The sequence below is a fragment of the Scophthalmus maximus genome, chromosome 2 (genome assembly GCF_022379125.1).
Source record: "Scophthalmus maximus strain ysfricsl-2021 chromosome 2, ASM2237912v1, whole genome shotgun sequence".
Classification (NCBI taxonomy): Eukaryota; Metazoa; Chordata; class Actinopteri; order Pleuronectiformes; family Scophthalmidae; genus Scophthalmus; species Scophthalmus maximus.
Window position 1 is genome coordinate 13,980,519 of NC_061516.1, and position 15,682 is coordinate 13,996,200.

The following is a 15,682-nucleotide window of genomic DNA, read 5'->3' on the forward strand; positions in this document are numbered from 1 at the left end:
CAAAAGTCAAAATCAGAAGCTGCAGTTTTGTACAGTAACAGGTACAAGCGAAGACCATTTCTAATATATAAAAAATATTGAATATGTATGCTGGTTTTTAAAATTTCTGGATTTGGATTGGTCAGACAAAACATTTTAAGACATTACTTGGGGAGTTGTGATGGTCCCCATTCATAAACTACATTAATACAGTGCAAACTTTTGACATCTTTTATTCACATTAGTGGGACTTGCTTTACATCAAATTCTAAACTGAAACATCAGATTCTAAAGTAAAACCCTGACCAGTCAATGCCACATACTTCATACTTTTAGTCTACATGTCACCATCTGATTCATCATTGCTACAACCATTGACTCAATTGCCAGAAAGTTAATATTCACATTCTTACGAGTTTAAACTATACATTCAAAACTACTAGAAATTGGGCATTTAGAAGAACTCTGTTTACCCAATAGAAGAATATTTAGCAGCCTAAAAATCTCTATGCAATATCCTTAAAAGATGCTTCTAAAAATAACTGCACACGTCTGCTGACTCAAGTAAACACAGAACAAAATAATTACTTTAGGAACGTTTTATCAAGAACAAGGCTCAGGCAAACTCACTGAAACCATAAGTTAACTAGTACTCCTCTCCTTCCTCCCCTTCATCTCCAACGCTGTCTGTTCCCACCTCTTCGTAATCCTTCTCCAGGGCAGCCATGTCTTCTCTGGCCTCTGAGAACTCTCCCTCCTCCATTCCCTCTCCAACATACCAGTGGACGAAGGCCCTCTTGGCGTACATCAGGTCAAATTTGTGGTCCAGACGAGCCCAGGCCTCTGCAATGGCGGTGGTGTTGCTCAGCATGCACACGGCCCTCTGCACTTTGGCCAAGTCTCCTCCAGGAACCACAGTGGGGGGCTGGTAGTTGATGCCAACCTTGAAGCCAGTGGGACACCAGTCCACAAACTGGATGGTGCGCTTTGTCTTGATGGTGGCGATGGCAGAGTTGACATCTTTGGGCACCACGTCGCCACGGTACAGGAGACAGCAGGCCATGTACTTGCCATGGCGAGGGTCACATTTTACCATCTGATTAGCTGGCTCGAAGCAGGCATTGGTGATTTCAGCCACAGTGAGCTGCTCATGGTAGGCCTTCTCTGCTGAGATAACCGGGGCATAGGTGGCCAGAGGGAAATGGATACGAGGGTAGGGTACCAGGTTGGTCTGGAACTCTGTCAGGTCAACGTTCAGGGCGCCATCGAAGCGCAGGGATGCGGTGATGGAGGAGACGATCTGTCCAATCAGCCTGTTGAGGTTGGTGTAGGTTGGGCGCTCGATGTCCAGGTTCCTGCGGCAGATGTCATAGATGGCCTCGTTGTCCACCATGAAGGCGCAGTCGGAGTGCTCCAGGGTGGTGTGGGTGGTCAGGATGGAGTTGTAGGGTTCAACCACTGCTGTGGACACTTGAGGAGCAGGGTAAACAGCAAACTCCAGTTTGGACTTCTTGCCGTAGTCGACAGAGAGACGCTCCATCAGCAGAGAGGTGAAGCCTGAGCCAGTTCCTCCTCCAAACGAGTGGAAGATGAGGAAACCTTGGAGCCCTGTGCACTGGTCAGCCTGCAGGAAAACAAGGATTATAAAATATTGTTGTCACATGGATCAAGTTGGTTTATCCATTGAAAATGCTGCACATCTCACACATTAGAATTTGAGCTCACCAGTTTACGAGTCCTGTCCAGAACCAGGTCGATTATCTCCTTGCCAATTGTGTAGTGACCACGAGCATAGTTGTTTGCTGCATCCTCCTTTCCAGTGATCAGCTGCTCGGGGTGGAAGAGCTGGCGATAAGTTCCTGTTCGCACTTCATCTGAGGAGCAAGAAGTTTTGCATGAGTACCAAAACACATTTTCACATTTACATTTTTTCCTTGTTACATTGGAAAAGGGAAATTCTAGATCCACCATTATCAACAACCTGCATCTGCTGTTCAATAAATCAAGTTATTTTAAATCTATTTTGTTTAGCTTTGGTTTCATTTAAGTTACTCAATATAAATTGGGACCATCAGTTGATTGACAAGGGAAATTGCCGCAACCATTTCATAATTTAAATCAAAAAAATATCTTGCACGGTTCACCCATTTATGTTTTTATTTTATGTGGAAAACCAGTGTAATTTCATCATTTGTGGATAATTGTAAACCAAACAATCATTCACAATATATAGCGTTTCTGAAAAACGTTCATAAAAGTTCAAATTTTTAAAAAAAAGATCTCTTCTTTGTTGAGTAAAGTTGTGTACCTATGACTGTGGGCTCCAAATCCACAAAAACAGCTCTGGGGACATGTTTGCCAGCCCCAGTCTCACTGAAGAAGGTGTTGAAGGAGTCGTCTCCACCGCCGACCGTCTTGTCACTGGGCATCTGACCATCTGGCTGGATGCCGTGCTCCAGACAGTAGAGCTCCCAGCATGCATTGCCCATCTGGGTGCCAGCCTGGCCGACATGCATAGAAATACACTCACGCTGTAGAAGGAAAAAAGGGAACAAAGATCAGTTGCCAGCTTCTACATAAGCCCTGCTCAACAATTTATCCATTTTGAAGCAGTGGGATCCACCTGCCGTCTTCTGAATTATATTTAGTTACGGAATTGGTCTTCCATTATTTTTTATGTGAAGCTGGTGTTGGAATATTATTCTCCAAATATTGCAGTATATTCTCTTGCCTGTCGATTGTTGGCGTTATCTTTCACGTGAGCAGGCTACACGAGTATCATGTCACTAGCACATAAAGCAGACCATAGCGATCAACGGCTCTGTGATTGGTCAAGGTCAGACTCGGCTAGCCTTACTTCAACTTTCTTTTCCTATATTAGAACACAGAATTCTACTTGTCAACAGCAATGAACTTAATTCGGATTGTTTTTGGTTTTTTTACTAAGGGAGGCAAAGGCCCTTCGCACCTCCTTTGATCATGATAGATCCATGATGCCTTTGGTGGTTGCTTTGATCCCACACAGTAACGTGAGGCATGACAGGAGTCGAGACACAAGATGGACTAACCTGAACAAAACTGCACTTTATTCAGTTTATAGAATCAGAGTCTCAAACTGAGTGTTTTATTGTCATTAGGGCTGCAACTAACAATTATTTTCATCATCGATTGATCTGTTGATTACTTTCTCGATTAATCGATAAGTTCTTTGGTCCATAAAATGTCATAAAATGGTGAAAAATGTGGATCGTGTCCACACACCAAAGATATTTAGTTAACTGTCATAGAGGAGCAAAGAAAACAGAAAATATTCATATTTAAGAAGGTGAAATCAGAGAATTTAGACTTTCCCCCCCCATAAAACTACCTGAACCGAATAATCGATTATTAAAACAGTTGGCGATCCATTTAGTAGTCGATTACTAATCGTTTAACTGTTCCAGCTCTAATTGTAATCAAATATAACTTTGTTTCCCCTCAAATTTCTGAGGAGGCGCTGGCTCACCTGAGGAGCTGCCACTGATTCAAATCAACAGGATATAATTGAAATAATGTTGATGCTGATTCTCATATAACATCATTACCCCCTTGACAGAGGTTATAAAACGTAGGAGGTGATAAAGCTGCTAGTTTTCAAGATAATGATCAGTAGCTGCAACAATTTGTTGATTAGTCGATCAACGGGAAATCTACTAATATCTAAAATATGTTTTGCAGTCATGGAAAAAGGCCAAATATTTGTTGTCTCAGCTTTGTAAACGTTTTAGATTTGATGCTTCTCTTAGCATATAGCCTCTGTTACCATTAGCAACAGCCCGTCTTAACCTTGTATTTTAAAAACCTGTAAACACGGTTTGTAGGTAAACACTCACCATTTTTCTGACAGGATTGTCTTTCTCGTACCGACGTGAAGTTGCAGAGAGCAGTAGTGATGATGTTGCCCCGTGACACCAAAAGAAACGATATTCAGTGAAGCAGGGACAGGGCAGGTGAGGTGCGGGATAAGAGATCACAGCCAGTTACCAGTCCGACTACTGGCCAATCAGATCACTGGAAAAACCAGCCGCATCATTCTACAGGAGCCTGGCTAGGACAAAAGAGTTTAGAGTAAGGTCACAACTAATAAAGCACAGCAGATATTGAGCCCATCCGTGACCGCCCACTTTTCTAACGGCTCCGTTATAAAAAGAAAATGGGAAACGGAAAATAGGCAAAGGTACAAGACTGTCGTACAAGACTGTGTACATAATTATTTTATGAGTGAAGGAAGTACTCATCCCATAAGCCATAACGAATGCCTTTCCAACGACTTCCAACCAATCAGAGACGTCAATGTTACACTTTAGGATTGTGGGTAGTGTAGTACTTCTCAATGCTATTGTGTGTGTGTGTGTGTGTGTGTGTGTGTGTGTGTGTGTGTGTGTGTGTGTGTGTGTGTGATCTTGTAAGTTATTATGAGAAGTGTAAAAAAAAAGTGCTGGAACATTATGAAACAGGACAACTTACAACTTAGATTATGGCAGATCCTATTTTCAATTCCAAAAGTAAAGTACAAAGCCTTTTCGTTGAATCTACTACAAATTTTTGTTTTCTGAAATATGCTGTCAACACAAACCCAACACTTAAAGTATTGCTTTAAATTGAGAGCCCTCTTGAGTATGTCTTTCAACACACTTTTTGGTACTTTCTAACCCAACAACATAGTCAATTTCAGTTATTTTGGAGTTCAAAGAATATAACATATAACAACATGCTGTTGGCTAAATATCAGTAAACTGTTTCTTGACCTCGGGGGATTATAAAGGGCTTTTTATTGACTGTTTTATAATATATATGTTTTTTTATTTTATTTTTATATATATTTATTTATATATTATATATAGAGAGAATTTGTTTTTTCATATTTTATGGACCAGATAATTTATGAAATTATGTCTAGTATCAAGATCTGTGAGGAGGTGAGGATACTTGCAAAACTTAAGAGAAAAAAATGTTTGGATGAATGATATTCTATAGTTTAATATTGAAGTGCAATATGAGCCATGTTGGAGGACAGGTCGTTTTTTGTTCTGTATAGGATTATCCAGTAGAAATCAGACGTGGCAAAGCCACTCTGACGTCACGCTGTTTTGGCTTTGATCTTTGGAACGAGCTCAGATCAGACTGACCTCCGACCGACAAGCAGCATCTCTCCTGTCAACGGCGACAACAACTTCTTCATCATCATCATCATTAACAACAACAACAACAACAACAACAACAACAGATCTTCCTCTCAACTTCTTCACCGATGCATTCAGTTTCGATCTAACATGCTGAGGACGAGGAACCCAAGAGGCGAGGTAAGATTTTCTAAGCTGGAGACAGAAATATATATATATCTTGTTGCACTTTATCATCAATATATTGTACTTCTTCGTCGTGTGTCTAACGTTTGAAAAACACAATTGCAATACATAATTATCTAATTAATATGAGACTAACTTTCAGACTCAAGTGATATTTAGTGTCTGCATATGTTACAACCATTTGCAGTACCTGAATCTCTGTGGAAATTCTGCAGCTGCTGTTGAGGATATTACATCTATGTTTAGAGGCTGTTTTTAAGAGAATAGCGATTCTCTGGTTGATGAACATTGATTATTGACATTTGCATGAAAAGTTTTTGAGTTATGACCTTTTACAAGTCAGATTAACTCTTATGATGTACAATATATATCATGTGACATTCCTCATTTTAACACAGGCGACAGACTGATGTCGTGATATTCCTGACACGGAGCCGATTACGACTCTATTCGCATAATATCCCGACTTTTCCCTCCTAAAATAACGACTTTATATCCGCGTGACATTACGACTTCATTATCGTTAAATCGCGATCTCATTGTCGTAACATTGCGGCCTTTTTCCATCGTAAAATTATGACTTTATTCCCATAAATGTATGACAAATTTTCCTGGTGATATCACCACTTTATAATTGTTTAATTCCAACTTTATTCTTATGGTATTATGACATTTCTTTCTCTCCTTAAATTATATTATATATTATATAATTATATTTTACGACTTCATTCTTGTTAAATCACGACCTCAATCTCATAACATTATGGCCCTTTTCTCATAACTGTATAAATAAACACAACATTACAACTTTATTAGCGAAATCTCAGATTTATTCCCCCCTTTAAGTGGCCCTAATACTTCACTAAAGGTGAAAGAGTTCCAGTTTTTCTGTCTGTATCCAAAGAAAGAATTGAACTGTGTTTTTACCTGTTATTTCTATATGTCTTTCAGTCATTTGGGCAGATGCAGCCTGAAGCTGCTGTCCAGCAACAGAACTACCCTCGGTACATGATGCCAAGCCTGCACCGAACCCTCCAGGTCTCCAAGAAGGTGAACCAGCAGCTGACGGCAGCAAACGCTGCTCTGAGGGGGCAGATTGCCAGACTGACCAGCAGCTGGGAGAAGGAGAAGAATATGTTGGTGGAAGACAGTGATGTTTTAGTAGCAAGAAGAGAGTTGGACAAAATGGCAAAGACAATGGTACAGTCAATGGCCAGACAGAGAGCACTGGACACAGAGAATGAACACATGGCCCTGGACATTGAGGCAAAGAACCTGGACATTGTTAAACTAAGTGCACATCTCCGGAGGCAGGAGGCTGAGAATCAGGAGCTCGAAGCTCAGATCCTCCAGAGCGACGATACGTCGCAGGACAGAGTCACTGCTCTGCAGCAGACACTCGGGAATCAGCAGGAAACCAACTCCGAGAGAGAAGCGGAGCTGCAGCAGAAGATCAGAGACGGCACGGAGAGGTGGCTCACAATGCAGCAGGACTCCGAGAGAAGAGTGAGCAGGATGGAGGAGGACATATGTCTCCTCATTCTGCAAAACAAGGAGCTCCAGGTACAATACATCCGGTCATCCTGATTTGAATTATGACATGAAGTTTGATTCTGATTTAGACTTTGAAAGGGAAAATACGGCAAACCATGACGTCTCTGTCTTTTTTAGGAACTCGTGGTCATGTCCAACAAAGACAAGGCAAAGAGGAAGAAGGTGGAGAAAAAGGCAAAGAAGGAGGAAGAGAAAAGACAAAAGAGGGAGAGGAAAGAGAAGAAGGAGCAGGAGAAGGAACATATGAAAAGAGAGAACGAGAAGAGGGAAGAAAAACAATTAAACCCCCCTTTCCTTTACCCCTAACTCCACACTCCCACACCCTTAACCCTTTCTTACCTTTCCCAACCCCCCCTTTACCCACCCTTCCCTAATGAAATAATGATAATAAATATGTTTTTATTCATTTAAGAAATAATTCTCTCTCCTATCCTCCTTTTTCTGTCATTGTGATTACAGCAACAGTATGAAATCACCTGCTACAAGGTTTCAGATATTTACCTGATTTTTCATATCCATCTTCACACAATGTAAAGTGTTTCTGCAGTTTGTAGGTTTTACTGCAGCTGCTGCCTTCATACACCAGAGAAATACCTCCCTCCAGTGGTAAAGCTTTAGTACTGCAGCAGTTTGACTTTTCGAAAAGATCCAATGAAAATTATCTCTGGAAATGAAAACTCAAAGGTTCACAGATTTGCAGCTTCACGTCAATTTCATCCATGATACCACAGCAACGAATCGGTGCTCCTCCAGCAATGCCTGCCAATAATAACTACATTTGCTCCGTATTTTCCTCCTCTTCGTCTTCTTCAGTGTCTTAAAACATGGGCATGTAAGATCCATAGACTGTAAATAAAAATGAAATAGAAAGGGAAGCCAATGCAAAAGTGCTTGAAACATGTATTCTCTGGAATGACAAGCAGAGAATGACTCCACTATTTGTTTCTATAGAAGTCTATGAAAAAATGACTCTTACTTCTCACTTGATTTATAACGTCAGTAAACATTTTCCAGAGGAGTTTATGGTCTAAGTCTCTAGTTTCAAGTCTTCTTCAATACAACATGATGTTTTTGTAATTTATGGTCCGTTAAGGGTCAAATAGACAATAAAGCACTGTTAATGTTTGATAAACCTGTTGCATAACACCAGAGCTCTCTGCATGTCTTTACTTGGGCTTAGTGAAGGGCCGTTTCCATGGAAATGTTGCTCAGCCATAAAACAAAAAGTTGACTGAGTCTAAACCCTGAGGTCCTTGCTGTCTGCCTGTTAAGAAACACACACACGCGCGCACACACACACACACACACACACACACACACACACACACAGGAGTATGACCTGGAGTGTGTGTGTGTTTGCTGAAGAATGACTTACTTTTTTTTTTCCGTCTTCGCACGCAGAGTTCTGGATGGAAAAAAAACACAAAAGCTGCGGGACTTCGTCTCTCGTTCCTATGACTCCCAAGAAACCTCAGCAGTGGCTGCAAGTGGTTGGACATGCAGGTTTGCTCATTTGGACTTTGTGTTGCTTTTCAGCAAGTCGAATTCGAGTTTTTAAAAAATCCTGGAACAAATGACATGTCTTGTGTGACTTATTTTCGTTGCATGACTTCACAGGGAGCTTTCATGTAGGGGATTATGGAACACTGCTGAAGAGGTTTTGTAAGAGGGAGCAACAATGCTACTTGAGGCTGATGACGGACACTTTGAGGCCCTTTGTTCCAGCCTACCACGGTGTTGTGCAGCGGGACAAGCAGGATTACAACATGATGGATAACCTGCTGACCCACTTCAACACACCTGCCATCATGGACTGCAAGATGGGCAGCCGGTAACTTAAACGGGATTGTCTTTGACGTTTTTTATGTGTGCAAGGTCGATAGAGGAGACTGCAGCAAAAACATAATCATTTACGAATGAAATAAGTAGAAAATGAAATAACACTTCATACAAATTGCCAAAACACCTATTTACGAAAGCTCAGTTTGGTTTCAAACAACATTATAAAACAAATAAATTTTAATAGCAGCTTAATTTACTTGCAAATGAAAAAGATTTAGTTATTTCTAAATACTTCACAAATTAGAATATTTCATGTCTTAATCACACTGTTTAATCCCATTTGAAAGCAATTTGTTCCTCTGCTCTTATTCCAGTTATAATAAGTCTTAAATACAGTTATTATGCTCCAGTAACAAAAAAGACAACGAGGTACTGTCCTTCACAGCACATACCTTGAGGAGGAGCTGCACACGGCCCGAGAGCGGCCCCAGCCTCGTAACGACATGTATGAGAAGATGGTGGCCGTGGACCCCGAGGCCCCAACCGCCCAGGAACGAGCCCAGCAGGCAGTGCTGAAAACCAGGTACATGCAGTGGAGGGAGACGCTGAGCTCCACAACAACTCTGGGGTTCCGTGTCGAAGGATTCAGGGTGAGCTCATCGAAGCTTGTAGAGGCATGTCACTGATTCATCTCTCTCTTTAAAAGAAAAAAAATAAAATATATATATATATAGTTACATAGCTCCAATGCTATAATCTGTACATATCCTCTGCAGAAGGCAAATGAAGACTGTCACACAAACTTCAAACGGACGAAAAGCCGAGAGCAAGTGATGGAAGCACTTGGTGGTTTTGTTGAGTCCAGAACGCACATTGTGGTGAGTGTGAGCTTCCCATTCTGTCATGACCTCCGACTGCTGCCGACTCTTTTGTAATCCTCACACCTTTCCCTCCAGTGGGGTTACCTGAGACAGTTGAAACAGTTGCGGCAGGTCCTGGAGGCATCCGACTTCTTCAGAACACACGAGGTTAGCTGTCTGATAGTTCTGTTGAAGTTTGAGAATGTAAATGCAAACACATGTCATGTCCCAAAAGAGCGTACTTGGAAATGTAGGACGTGTGTAGGCAGGTTTAGGCTGATAATACGGCACGTTTGTCATTTTTCTTAACAGCTGTCTCCCTGCAGGTTGTGGGCAGCTCCTTACTGTTTGTGCATGACTGGACAGGCAGAACAGGCGTCTGGATGATTGACTTTGGAAAGACAGTGGCCTTGCCTCCGCCCCTCACTTTGGACCACCGCACTCCCTGGGTAGAGGGCAATCGAGAAGATGGCTACCTGTGGGGTCTGGACAATCTCATTGGTATACTAGAAAACATCTTGCCACTGAGCTGAACGCCGAATGTGTGGATATTCCCTCTCCAACTTAGTTCACATTAACAAATGAATAACTGCACATGGATTGGCTTCTGAAATGGATGTTGTTGTCAGAATTGTGGGAATATGAAAATACAGTAATGAACCAAACCATAAGGTTGTAGAAAATGATAGATGTGGTTAATAACAATAACTCACCCGCACTGGACCGGAGCAAAAACAAACAAACAAACAAACAAACACAGTCTTGGTTTCCAGCCTCAGCCGGATGTGTCAAACTCTGCAATGTCAAAGCTGACTTCCTCATTATTTCAGGAAACGCGAAGCACAAGCAATTAAAAGATAGAGATATCTGTGACTGGAGATGCTCAGTTTAAATGTCACACTATTAAAATGGTGCTAAAAGTATAATGCGATGTGGACTGTTATTTTCTGCATTTACACATTACATTTCACACACAAAAACTCTTTCACAAAGAATAAAATATTACATTTCATTGTTTGTTTATTGGTTCACGCGGAAAGCAGTATACAGAAAAAATGGGCTAAATAATAAAAAAACATGTTGTTTACGGTTTCCTCACTTCAGGGTTCAGATCCAGGTGTAAATGAGCGATAAAAGACGCTGAGAATCAGACAGACACAGAAACCAATGAAAGGACCTTTTCTCTGCAGATCTTTCTGCAAAAACTAAACATTGATAGTCTAGTTTTTTATTTAGTGTCACCATGCAGGTGCAAGTTGAGAGGTCAGCTCAGACAACGCAGGCAGCACTATAGCGTAATTGCAATGGTCCCTGCACCCATATTGCAGAGACCATATTGTCAGTAAAGATACTAATATGGACAGCAAAGAATGTGACATTCAACTTCATAGAGCTGAGCAATGTAAGTGTATTGTAAGTTTTCATTTAGGATGTAAAGATTGTATTAATATGATGACACCAGTAAAGCAATTTACAGCGTGTCACTACATCTTCATGTATTGTATTGTATGCTGTTGTATAACCTGCATTTTTGTATGGAGTATACATACATGCAGTGTATATACATATATTAGTTTTTTTCTGTAATATAATGATAATGTAAAGTTGGGGCAGGACCATATAAGCACTATGCCGAGCACTGCCTGCTGCTTCTTGAACACATACTTGTTTTGTGCTGTGATGGATTCTGAATGATTTATTTGTTTGTGTTTTCATCAGATTTTTTTGTTGTTGTTGATTGTTCGAGATTAATAAAAATCAAATCAAATCAAATCTTGTTGTTATTATCTTCTCATACAAACCCTCCATTCTGGAATCTCATGTATAATACTGAAGTCATGAATCCGTATCCCCTCTGCACCACTCCCACAGCAAAATACTTATTGAATTTGAATATTGTTTTCCAACAATATTCATAGAAAATAATTTAATGTGCCATAGCATATCTATACATTAGAGATCAAAACAGAGATTGAAACACAATCTCAAAATTACTTTTTTACGTGCTTGGACAAACCACCAAATCAAATTAAATACTAATTGAAATAAATTAATAAATAAAAGCCAACAAGGACTTAAATATGAGTTTACCATTATACTGAAATCAGCATACTGGCAAACTGATTTCATACATTTTTTTTAGAGAGATTAATCTATCATGTTGATAAGCAGTACCCTGAATCTGAACAGAGGAGAATATGAAGCAAACTCTAAAGTGCAGCACCTGATCCAGGGTTGACTGGTGAGATGAAGGCAGACGCACTTTGTCTTTCACACCTGCCCACTACTGTCGTTCAGCAATCAGACGGCAGGCGGAGGGAGCCCCTGCCCTTTGCCTGCAGCGTCAGACAAGATTAAAGGGATCAACGGACAGAAACTGAAAGTCAGGCTCAAAAAATCCCCCCACGCAGTCTGCAGCAACAACAAAAAGCCCTGTCAGAGGGGCTGGAGGCTGCACTGTACATGACACTCTGATATGATGGCTATTGCCTTGCTCAAGGGCAGACCAGTGGTGGTAAAGAGGGGAGGGCAGGGTCTGGTCTTGTGCGGCTCCCCAAGTTTATCCAACTGAGGGACTTCTGGTCACATGCTGCTTCTTCAGTGTTGGTGCCACTCTTAAACATTGATTTCATGTCATCCTCTGTTGTAATTGGGACTTGAGATCCCTCGGCCCCTGCTTGGTCGAGTGATTACAGGACCAAGTATTTGAAGGAAACCTTCTGTCAATTGTGGCTCTTGCGGGAGAATTTAATTTGAGGTGGGATGAAGGCTTGGAAAAAAAAAGAAAGAAAAGGATAATGCTTTTGAAATGAAGAGATGACCGCACCAATCAGGGTTTGCTTGAAGACGGAGGGTGTGGACAAGGCAATGATGACATCAGCGTCTGACAGATAAAACATCAGACAGCCTCCAGTGTGCAAGGAAAAAAACCAAAAACCTCAAGAGGCTTCCTCTCGCTGGTCAATCGTTCAGCAGATCCATTCAACGAGCACAGCAGACCTGCATCGCTCAGGCAACGGACGCTGCTGTCCGTGAGACCAGGTACCAAGTTCTTCTTTTTAACCATAAGCCATGATTATTTGATCTATGTTTGTTTTACATATCAAAAATTGACTGACTAAGATGTTGTCATGAAGTAAGTGTTTTCTTATCACCAATGTTGTAATGATATGCTGATTTAGCCAAAGCTAGACATATTTTCAGTGAGATTTTTATGGTTGAAATCATTATGTAATAAAGAGATAAAATTAATAATATACAGTTATGTAAAATCAAGTAACAATCAAGTATTGACATTTTAGTAAACATTCTCGTACTATGTCTTTTTTGTTTTTGATAAATGCTATTAACTTCAGATGCTTAATTTTTCTTCAAAATAATCAAAACAGCCCTCAGTAACATCCAAATGTGTGGCTGTGTATGAAAACCAATGGTTTTATGAACATAGAGTCAGTGCATGTATGTTGTGTGGCAGATGGGTGTAACACATACTGTGAGCGTGTGACTCGGCAGCACTGGCAGAGGTCGGTGCATCTGGTTGCAGCGGTGCGTCTGTGCTGCTGGCGAGCTCATGGCTCAGAGGAGGGCTGCCGGCGGCTGCTGCTGCCCGAGGGCGCCCATGAATGAAGACAACGCCCGTTTCTGCCTGCTGGCCGGACTCATCCTGCTCTACTTGCTGTGTGGGGCGGCCATCTTCTCAGCCCTGGAGCATCCCTTTGAGCTGCGTGCCCGCCGCCTCTGGAAGCAGCAGCTGGACAACTTCACCCGGCGGTACAGGGTCAACCTGGGCGCCCTTCACACTCTGCTGCGGCAGTACGAGGAGGCAAACGGAGCTGGGATCCGAGTGGACACACTGAGGCCCCGCTGGGACTTTTCTGGAGCTTTCTACTTTGTGGGCACTGTGGTCTCCACTATTGGTAAGCCTTCACTTTTACAAAGTTTTTATTTCATTCTTTTCAGATGCTCCTAAAGAGATCCTTACATTTTGCTGTTGAGATAATAACTCTAGAAAAGTACTGACTTTGACCCCTTTATTTTGTATTTGTCTTCTCAAGGCTTTGGCATGACCACACCAGCGACCATACCTGGAAAAATATTCCTGATCTTCTATGGTCTCATTGGCTGTGCTGCCACCATCCTCTTCTTTAACCTCTTCCTGGAGAGGATCATCACGATGTTAGCCTACATCATGCGCTGGTGTCACGAGCGTCGGCTGAGGTGTGGTGGGGTCCGGGTGATGTCAAGCAGGGAGGAGACATCCGGTGAGGAGGACAGCCTGGAAGGATGGAAACCGTCGGTGTACTACGTCATGCTGATCCTGGGAGTGGCATCAGTTGTGATTGCATGCAGCGCTTCCACGCTGTACTGCTCCATGGAGAACTGGAGCTACGTGGACTCCCTCTACTTCTGCTTCGTGGCCTTCAGCACCATCGGCTTCGGGGACCAGGTGAGCAGTCAGAGACAGCACTACGAGTCCCAGGAGGCCTACCGGCTCGGGAACTGCCTTTTCATCTTAATGGGAGTATGTTGTATCTACTCTCTTTTCAATGTCATTTCTATTATCATCAAGCAAACTCTCAACTGGATTCTGGGTAAGCTGGTCTGTTCCGGAAAGAATCAGCCTTGCTCTTGCTCCACACCTGTGTGCTGGGGCCTCTGCTGCCCCTGCCTCCAAAGCAAAAATCACAAGCAGAGGCGCCTGCCAGCACACCTTAGGCAAAAACACATGAAACGCAACACTGTGCAGCCCATCTCGTCCAACTGCCCTGCAGGTAGACACTGCTATACGGACGGCTCGGTGGAGACGGTGTGCGACAGTGAGACGGACGCAGGTGCAGTGGCTGATGGGGTGTACGTGGGCCGTCGTCTGTCCGGAGAGATGATCTCCGTCAACGAGTTCAGGGTGTCCAATAAGGTGTCTCTGGCTTTGCTCCAGAAGCAGCTGAGTGAAACAGCTCATCAGGGCCCACGGCAGAGCTACAGCCATCAAAATGGATTCTCGGGTGGTGTGGGAGCCTTGGCCATTATGAATAATCGCCTACAAGAAACCAGTGTCGATAGGTAGCACCACACTGTACAACACACTAGGATGTAATTCTTGTGTTTATTGCTGTACAGTCACTTTATCGGGAAACAAATCCAAACTATTTCCTTACTGAGTGATTTTCGAGAAAGGCAACACTATCCTCTCAAAACCAAATCCTGAGAGTAGAATCGTTTTGCCTTTAATCAGCATCTGCTCAGAGTCTCTCTGAGCGACTTCAGTGGAAGTCTATGCAGATGACAGCAGACCTCGAGCATGGATTGTGAACAGCAAATAATTGTTCACATTTTGTGCTGCGAGGAGAAAGATAGCAAAAAGACGAATTTAATTAAAAGAATTCAACATCCCTGTGAAGAGGGGGTCTGATGTCCTGAAGTGATTGGGTCATACAAAAGCAATCAGATGAAAGAAGCAGTGAAGGACCACTTAAAGGGGACTGCTGATTTAAGAGTGCTGCACAGTGCGCTGTGCTCCTCCAAAAACCAGGCCGTCTGTGTGCTTGTACGCACAGACATAAACACAACATCTACAATCTCCTCTTAGATAGCAGACAGGTGCACATATGAAACATTTCATTTTTGACAAGTTTTTCAACGAACCCTCTTAGACCTACAGCGGGAGCACAGAGGAAAAGACATTTTAATATGTTGATTGCGCACAAGTCGCCCATCTTGTTTCATCAGTCCACGTCATTGAAATTCATTGCAATCACTACAGAGTGCTGAGATCCAGAGTTTTTTCGCTGAAGCACATCTAATCAGATGTGACCCGTGGAGGACGTCCTCATGTCAATACGAGCAGCTCTGATAGTGGCAAGATCACATACACACAGCGCAGAGCAAGATTCAGGCTCTCCTTGGCTACCTGGAGGAGACCCTTTACTATGCAAATCAAACTTTTAATCCAATCTGTGTCACTCTGTATCATTTGTTTGGCAGATTTCCATCAGTGTTTTGGATGATGAGGGTGTGGAGAGTAATTTCCTCCATGCAGATGTTACAGGGAACAAAATGATTCTTTTTTCTCAAGTGGCCGGGCTTGATGAATTGACTCTACTGTTGATGATGAAAATAGTTTTTTTTTCTGTTATTGTGGGTAAAAAAAATACTGCAAGT

General features: G+C 42.2%; 4 protein-coding genes across 8 annotated transcripts; 3 read left to right on the forward strand and 1 right to left on the reverse strand.

The window, feature by feature from the left end:
- Positions 1–196: 196 nt before the first annotated feature.
- LOC118301470 (tubulin alpha chain) lies at positions 197–4,014 on the reverse strand. Its single transcript, XM_035627016.2, has 4 exons — positions 3,852–4,014; positions 2,288–2,510; positions 1,705–1,853; positions 197–1,603 (listed from the first exon to the last, which is right to left on the reverse strand). The coding sequence occupies exons 1-4, from the start codon at positions 3,852–3,854 to the stop codon at positions 626–628; spliced, it is 1,353 nt and encodes a 450-aa protein (XP_035482909.1). The 5' UTR covers positions 3,855–4,014; the 3' UTR covers positions 197–625.
- Positions 3,948–7,296, forward strand: LOC118301472 (transcription initiation factor TFIID subunit 3-like). 3 transcript variants are annotated; one of them, XM_035627021.2, is made up of 4 exons: positions 3,948–4,086; positions 5,137–5,321; positions 6,279–6,890; positions 6,999–7,296. In XM_035627021.2, the coding sequence occupies exons 2-4, from the start codon at positions 5,292–5,294 to the stop codon at positions 7,185–7,187; spliced, it is 831 nt and encodes a 276-aa protein (XP_035482914.2). In that variant the 5' UTR covers positions 3,948–4,086; positions 5,137–5,291; the 3' UTR covers positions 7,188–7,296. The 3 variants fall into 3 exon arrangements, with proteins under 3 accessions (XP_035482914.2, XP_035482913.2, XP_035482912.2); XM_035627020.2 differs by having other exon boundaries at positions 3,977–4,086; positions 5,057–5,321; XM_035627019.2 differs by lacking the exon at positions 3,948–4,086 and adding an exon at positions 4,386–4,523.
- A 503-nt stretch (positions 7,297–7,799) lies between these two features.
- itpkca (inositol-trisphosphate 3-kinase Ca) lies at positions 7,800–10,446 on the forward strand. 3 transcript variants are annotated; one of them, XM_035627022.2, is made up of 6 exons: positions 7,800–8,384; positions 8,499–8,712; positions 9,109–9,337; positions 9,440–9,541; positions 9,620–9,691; positions 9,850–10,446. In XM_035627022.2, the coding sequence occupies exons 1-6, from the start codon at positions 8,291–8,293 to the stop codon at positions 10,054–10,056; spliced, it is 918 nt and encodes a 305-aa protein (XP_035482915.1). In that variant the 5' UTR covers positions 7,800–8,290; the 3' UTR covers positions 10,057–10,446. The 3 variants fall into 3 exon arrangements, with proteins under 3 accessions (XP_035482915.1, XP_035482916.1, XP_035482917.1); XM_035627023.2 differs by having other exon boundaries at positions 9,109–9,313; XM_035627024.2 differs by having other exon boundaries at positions 9,836–10,052.
- Positions 10,447–13,060: 2,614 nt separating this feature from the next.
- Positions 13,061–15,549, forward strand: kcnk12l (potassium channel, subfamily K, member 12 like). The gene is made up of 2 exons (XM_035626921.2): positions 13,061–13,440; positions 13,579–15,549. Exons 1-2 carry the CDS (start codon positions 13,095–13,097, stop codon positions 14,586–14,588), a joined length of 1,356 nt encoding a protein of 451 aa, XP_035482814.1. The 5' UTR covers positions 13,061–13,094; the 3' UTR covers positions 14,589–15,549.
- The last annotated feature ends 133 nt before the right edge of the window (positions 15,550–15,682 follow it).

What these genes read in the sequence shown, in the direction of transcription:
- LOC118301470 (XM_035627016.2), bottom strand. An exon ending in TTTGGAGCCCACAGTCATAG is followed by an intron (nt 1,854 to 2,287) that starts GTACACAACTTT and finishes CTTGCTCCTCAG; the next exon opens with ATGAAGTGCGAACAGGAACT. An exon ending in TGGACAGGACTCGTAAACTG is followed by an intron (nt 1,604 to 1,704) that starts GTGAGCTCAAAT and finishes GTTTTCCTGCAG; the next exon opens with GCTGACCAGTGCACAGGGCT.
- LOC118301472 (XM_035627019.2), top strand. Translation starts at nt 4,496, where the DNA reads ATGGCAGATCCTATTTTCAATTCCAAAA. An exon ending in TCCTATTTTCAATTCCAAAA is followed by an intron (nt 4,524 to 5,136) that starts GTAAAGTACAAA and finishes GAACGAGCTCAG; the next exon opens with ATCAGACTGACCTCCGACCG. An exon ending in CGAGGAACCCAAGAGGCGAG is followed by an intron (nt 5,322 to 6,278) that starts GTAAGATTTTCT and finishes TATGTCTTTCAG; the next exon opens with TCATTTGGGCAGATGCAGCC.
- itpkca (XM_035627022.2), top strand. Translation starts at nt 8,291, where the DNA reads ATGGAAAAAAAACACAAAAGCTGCGGGACTTCGTCTCTCGTTCCTATG. An exon ending in GCTCATCGAAGCTTGTAGAG is followed by an intron (nt 9,338 to 9,439) that starts GCATGTCACTGA and finishes TATCCTCTGCAG; the next exon opens with AAGGCAAATGAAGACTGTCA. An exon ending in ACTTCTTCAGAACACACGAG is followed by an intron (nt 9,692 to 9,849) that starts GTTAGCTGTCTG and finishes GTCTCCCTGCAG; the next exon opens with GTTGTGGGCAGCTCCTTACT.
- kcnk12l (XM_035626921.2), top strand. Translation starts at nt 13,095, where the DNA reads ATGGCTCAGAGGAGGGCTGCCGGCGGCTGCTGCTGCCCGAGGGCGCCC. An exon ending in CACTGTGGTCTCCACTATTG is followed by an intron (nt 13,441 to 13,578) that starts GTAAGCCTTCAC and finishes TGTCTTCTCAAG; the next exon opens with GCTTTGGCATGACCACACCA.